The sequence below is a fragment of the Chelonoidis abingdonii genome, chromosome 10 (genome assembly GCF_003597395.2).
Source record: "Chelonoidis abingdonii isolate Lonesome George chromosome 10, CheloAbing_2.0, whole genome shotgun sequence".
NCBI classification, from domain to species: Eukaryota; Metazoa; Chordata; order Testudines; family Testudinidae; genus Chelonoidis; species Chelonoidis abingdonii.
Window position 1 is genome coordinate 10978726 of NC_133778.1, and position 6458 is coordinate 10985183.

The window sequence follows — 6458 nt, forward strand, 5'->3', positions numbered from 1 at the left end:
GCACAAATGGGTTTCCCTAACTGTGGAGGGGCAATAGATAGGACGCATATTCCTATTCTGGCACCACCCCACCTGGCATCCGAGTACGTTAATCGGAAGGGGTATTTCTCTATGGTTCTCCAGGCGCTTGTGGATCACCGTGGGCGTTTCACTGACATTTACACAGGATGGCCTGGAAAGGTGCATGATGCACGCATCTTTCGGAACAGTGGCATGTTCAGGAAGCTGCAGGCAGGGACTTTTTTCCCAGACAGGAAGATCACAGTGGGGGACGTCGAAATGCCCATTGTGATCCTTGGAGACCCCGCTTACCCGTTAATGCCTTGGCTCATGAAACCGTATACAGGGAAGCTTGACAGGAGCAAGGACCGGTTCAACTACAGGCTGAGCCGGTGCAGAATGACTGTGGAGTGTGCTTTTGGCCGTTTAAAGGGGAGATGGAGAAGTCTCTACGGGAAGCTAGACGTGGGGGAAAGCAGCATCCCAGCGATTATAACCGCGTGCTGTATCCTCCATAATATTTGTGAAGGGAAGGGTGAAACCTTCAGTGAGGAATGGACCTCTGAGGTTCAACGCCTGGAGGCTGAATTTGCACAGCCAGAGAGCAGGGCTACTAGAGAGGCCCAGCACAGTGCTTCAAGGATTAGGGATGCCTTAAAGGAGCAATTTGAGGCTGAAAGCCAACAGTAATGTTGGGTGCCTTCCACAGGAGTGAAGTGCAGTGGTTGCAATGATTTGCAGTGCCTATTTTTCACTTGTGGTACAGTATGTTACACTTTCTGTAATAATAAAAACTGTTTTAAAAGACAAGAAATCCTTTATTAAAAATACAGTACATAAAACGGGCAGGGGGGTAGGGTGATGAGCAGTAAAGTCAGAGGTTTGAATATGTCCTTCCTTGAGTGGTGTGCAATGCCTGCTGCACTTCAGGATTAATATGCTGCATGGTGATGGGGGTTGAGTGCATAGGGTAAGGGTCGTAGTTCTCAGGGCTGTTAGGTGAACGTATGGGTGTTGGGGGCAGCTGGTGGTGGTAAGAACCAGGATGCTGGAGAAGGGTGTTTTGAGGAAACAGTGGGGCACAATGGGTTGAGCTTTGGGATGGGGGGAGGAAGGCACGGTAGTGCTCTGCCTGCATGGCTAGCATTGACTGCATGAGGTCTGTGTGGCGTTCCAGGATGCTTAGCAGCCGATCTGTGCTTCTCTTGGTAGCCAATTCCTTTCTCTTGGCAGCCTGTTCCTTTTTCCTGCTTTCCTTTTCCCTCCAGTCTTGCAACTTTTTATTATCTGTGGAATACAGATTCATAACTGCTTTCACCAGCTCCTCCTTATTCTTCCTTGGTTTTTTTCTTAAGTTTCGTAGTTTTTCAGAAGTCTGCGCTGATGGAGCAGTATCCAAGGTCACTTTAAAAAAAACACAGAGAGATAAACTTTTACTACAGAGCCTGTATTGTTTTTAATCACACTTAAGGAATTATGTAGACTATTTGTAGCATCATTTACACATTGCGAGCATAGCACAGAGAGGCCACAGCTGCAGAGACAAATGGTGAGTTTCCCCACATCTGCCACAGCAGGTACTCCTGGGAGCCATCTTGCACACGCGGCTCACCTGGGAAGGGGGGGCTGCTTGACTCTGGGATCACTGGGGTTTCTGTGAATTGGGGAAAGCAAAGAGCAGCTAGAGGGAAATAGCACTTAACAGTATCCCTGCATTTTCCACAGAATTTTATCCTCCCCGATATCTCGCTGCTCCGGGTCACCTGGGAAGAGCGGGAGGGTCTTCTACAGCTATGTGGATTCCGCCCTGGTCCCTACGCAGCTTGCCTGTGTGCAGCAATGATCCCCCCACCCCTCACGGCACAATGGCGCGGACGCGTTAGCCTGACTGGGACAAGGACCACGGTGGCTCTCCCTATAAACTTGCTGAAGCGCATTGCACACGCTCTGGCTGAAACTTTTGAAGAGATTACAGAGGCAGATTACCGCGACGTGATAGACCAAATCAATGGGCTATTCCACATCTAGGCATGCTTGCAGGCAGCCATAGCCCCCCTCCTCCCAAAACATTTCCATCCTTATAATAAAAGCTTCTTACCGGGAACAGGCTCCTCTGCTGGTTCCTCACTACCAAGTCCCAGCGGCTGCGACTGGCTAGCTTCTTCCTGGCTGGAAAATAGCTCCTGGCTGCATGACTCCTGGGAGTCTCCAAACACCTCAGTAGCCTCCCTCTCGGGTTCCTCTACACCCTCCCCCTCCTCTCCAGGCTCTGAACTGTCCATCGTGATCCTCGGATTGGCAGTGGGGTTACATCCAAGTATCGCATCCAGCTCCTTGTAAAAACGACAGGTCGTGGGGGCAGCACCTGAGCGGCGGTTTCCCTCACGTGCTTTGCAGTAGGCACTCCGCAGCTCCTTTACCTTAACCCTGCACTGCACCGCGTCCCGGTCATAGCCCCTGTATTGCATTGACTTTGATATCTGGCCGTAGGTATCATAATTTCTACGGCTGGAGCGCAGCTGTGCCTGCACAGCTTCCTCACCCCAAACACTGATGAGATCCTGCAGCTCGGCAGTGCTCCATGCTGGGGCTCGTTTGGGGCGTGGAGGCATGGTCACTGATTGATTGATTGATTGCACTCCATGCCTCGCTGAGCAAACAGGAAGGGGATTTTTAAAATTCCCGGGGCATTTAAAGGGCGGGTCACCTGAGCCCAGGGCAGTGGAGTGCGAAACGATGACCAGAGAGGCTGAAAAGGTATGCTGGGATACCTCCTAATACCCTGGAGGCCAATTACAGCGCTGGTGAGTGTCCACACCTGATGAGCAGCGCTGCATCACCAGCGCTGGATTCGCTACACCCGTAGCAGACCAGGAGTACAGCCAGCGCTGCAGACAGGGAGTTGCAGCGCTGGCTGAGCTTTGTAAGTGTGGACACCGAGTAAGTTGCGGCGCTGTAACCCCCTCACCAGCGCTGCAACTTGCAAGTGTAGCCAAGGCCTAAGCTGTTCCCTGCCTGATATTTCAGCCATGCTCCCATAATAAACTGCAGCTCTCTTAGTGCAATGTATCTTTAACTTTTTCCATTGACACTTTTCATATTTTATAGTCATCAGCCAGTGATATTTCTGTTACCCTGCATATAACCCTATCTTCAAGGTGTCTCATCACAACCACTATCCTTCTAGCTAAGGAAGGCAAAACTTCCTTCAAGCCTCATTGAGGCTTCTTCTTGACTGGTACGAGAGCTTAATCTTGAATGACTTCCTGCAGAGGGGTAGTGATCCAGGTCCACATCATTCTTTGGGCCTACCCACCTAGGGAGAGACAGACCAGGCCCAGAAGCTGGGATAAAGGGCCAAAATCAATTTCCTTTGCACACATCTGTAAGAGGTTTCATTTCTTACAGCTCAGTGGTAGCTTCTTGTCATTGTCTCACCATGTAGGGGGAACACATCACAGGTTAGATTTCTTCACGGAGCGCAGCATGCTCCCCACTCTGAACCACTGGAAACTGGGAACAGGACCCAGCTCCTCCACCTTTGGGCTATCTGTCTCCCAGGGCACTAATAGTTATATTTAGCATTTATACTGAGCTTTATATGTTCAGAGCACAGTACAGACAGTAGGTAATTTTCACATGGAGTTGTCAATTTTGGTTGGACATATTCCTGGAGGTTTCATTGCGTGACATTATCTTTAATTAAAGATTACGCTTTAATTCCTGGAGATTTCAGGACAATCCTGGAGGGCTGGCAAACATATTTGCACAACACCCCCATCTGGGTACATAGCATTATCCCATTGTAGAGACAGGGTGTAAGAAAGGCGAAGTGACTGATCCAAGACAACACAGCTAGTCAGTGACAGGCCAACAACTAGAACCAGCCTTGTGCTCAATTCTCCATTCACTTGGAGAGGGAAGAAGACATTGGCGGGCTAAGGAGCCCAACCCAAACCAGAGAAGAGGGACATGAGGTAACTGTTACGAGGCATCACAGCAGCTTTTTCTCAATAGAAATATTTCCATTTGCAGATGTTCCATTTTTAACAAATAGGCATTTTCCAAGGAAAGAAGACACTTTTTGCAAAAAATGGTGTTTAGCTGAAAACCTGTTGGAAAACAGTTTTGACAGAAACATTTCAACCAGCCCCACCGGTTCCTGGGCTCTGCAGGGACACAAAAGTGAGAGGATTCCATGTGTCCACCCCATCCTTCAGGTAGCAACACCAGGGGCCAGCCACAGCCTGTGCCTTATAAATGGTGACTTTTCCAATATTACCTTCTGCGCTCACTTTCTAACAGCCACCTTGGGATGCAAACACCTTGACAGCTGTAATTGTCACAGTCTGGGTGATTTTAAAGGCATTTACGGTAAAATGGAGCGGAAGACAAGAAGCAGAAGATGTTAACGGAGAGTGTAATTTAAGGGTGGATCGTGAGTGTTATTAAGCCAAATGCTTTTGAGCCAATGGAATTATTCCAGCAAAGAATTTGGCTCCCTATGAGCCTTTGTCTATTCCATCAGCTATCTCCAAGCTTTGTTCCATTCCTCATTCTACAGGACTGTGTTTAACTAGTTAAAGACCCTGAGGCCTTTTAAAAAATACATACAAAGTAAAATCATTAGATTTTAGGAAGTTCACACTCCGGTCCTGGTCCAGCAAAGCATTTAAGTACACACTTGACTTTAAGTTCATTGCCATCATTTTACTTAAAGTTAAGCATGCACTTAAGTGTTTGTTATGATCAGGGCCTGGATGCTCAGTGCCTTGCATGAGTAAGACCTTATATTACTGAAAAATATAGCACGAACATACTGACAGATAGCAAATCCGGAGTTCATCTGCTTCCAGTTATGAACATAGAATCCATTATTAGTTTCTTCCTTCCTGGCTATTATTCTGTGTGTTCTTAAGACAGTGAATTCCTCTCTTTGTACACTGTCATCAAATGGTTAAATGTGCCTGTTTAACTAGATAATAAGCTACTGCCACATAGTATATATTTAAAACATCTTCAAAGAAACCAACTGTAAACAGGATCAAACCAATATGATTGTCTGAGTAATTTTATTCAATACAAATGCCTATTTAAGGAATTGCAAAGCAAACCTGCAGTTTCATGTGCCCTTCCAGAGATCAAATCTCTGTAGAAAAATAAAGTGCTGATTGCTTAATTATTCCCTCTTTGAACTCCCTGTAAGATAATAACAATGACAAATATCTCAACAGAACTTCCTGGTTAAATATGAAAATTGTTTACAGTTAGTGTCTGCCCCGGTATTGGTGAAGATAGACCCTGTTCCCCCATATTGCCCTGCAACATTTCAACTAAGACACAATGATGCATGCAAACATGAACAGACCATTTGTATTTCCAGTCTGAGCCAAAATATTTCACATGTGCAAGGCGGGGAGTTAGAGAAAGAACAGCTCAGCCATATAAAGAAGTGGTATCTATTAAAAACAAAACAGCCAGGTTAGGAAAAGTTCAGTCATTTGACCAACTGGTCAAGTTTAACAAGACACAATTAAAGCTAAATTAGCCCCCATCCTATGAGGTTCATAAACCTACACATGGGAGCGCTCAGCTGGGGAGGAGCACAAAGTTAGCTATAAATCCATAGATTTTCATATGTTTTCTATTAACATTTGTATTTGCTAGCAAAGATGCCATATTCTGTTGGAACAAGTATTTTTCCGCCCTTGCAGCTCATCAGAACTTCAGACGTGATGCTGGAGCGAAGGAATAATACTGAATCTGTGAAACCACCTATACTCTTCACAAACCTCTTTGATACGAAAACGTTGTAGGTTCTCCCGGATTTTCTTTGTGATTGTGAATAAGGCCCTGAATTCTCATGAGCACCTTGCTGTTTGCCACTCAGGCTTTGTATTCACCATAGAAGCAGCAATTTCAAATGCAAATTTCAAGAGACCTGCAGGAAGAAATACATCAGCATAAGAATGATACCCCGTGCACCATGAAATTCTACTCTGTATGTGCTATTGATTGGGGGAAGGGGCTGTCTTTTTCTTCTGTATTTGTACAGCAGCTAGCACAACAGGGGCCTGATCTATCATCAGGTATATGTGATGGTAACAGAAATAATAAAATAATAAATGAATGCAGACCTGGTGTTTTTCAAACAGGATTGAGGCCTGATTCCAAGAAATATGAACATCATATGTTTAGGTCCCTTTCTTCCTGTTATCTTCCCTTGGCCAGAGGAACTGATGGCAAGAATTTTAAAAGTATTTAGGTCCCTACCTCCGATTTGATGTCAGGTGCCTAAATATCTTTAAAAATCTGAGCCTGAGTTACTAGAGTTTACTGCCTCGTGTAATCCCACTTGTTTTCAGCTGGAAAATCTCTTGTGGCTTCTTCTCTGTGTTGCTTAGCTGTGCTATCCATATTTAAATTTTAATCTTTCCTTGTGATAAGTCATTCACGTC

The 6458-nt window shown here is 45.8% G+C and overlaps 1 protein-coding gene across 1 annotated transcript; it reads right to left on the reverse strand.

The window, feature by feature from the left end:
• Window positions 1–874: 874 nt before the first annotated feature.
• On the reverse strand, window positions 875–2918 carry LOC142047389 (uncharacterized). Its single transcript, XM_075069942.1, has 2 exons — window positions 2099–2918; window positions 875–1404 (listed from the first exon to the last, which is right to left on the reverse strand). The coding sequence occupies exons 1-2, from the start codon at window positions 2610–2612 to the stop codon at window positions 875–877; spliced, it is 1044 nt and encodes a 347-aa protein (XP_074926043.1). The 5' UTR covers window positions 2613–2918.
• Window positions 2919–6458: the final 3540 nt, after the last annotated feature.

Excerpts from the sequence above, each read along its gene's own strand:
- LOC142047389 (XM_075069942.1), bottom strand. The coding sequence starts at position 2,612 with ATGCCTCCACGCCCCAAACGAGCCCCAGCATGGAGCACTGCCGAGCTG. Across the intron at positions 1,405-2,098 it reads AGCAGAGGAGCCTGTTCCCG|TGACCTTGGATACTGCTCCA; the intron begins GTAAGAAGCTTT and ends TTTTTTTTAAAG.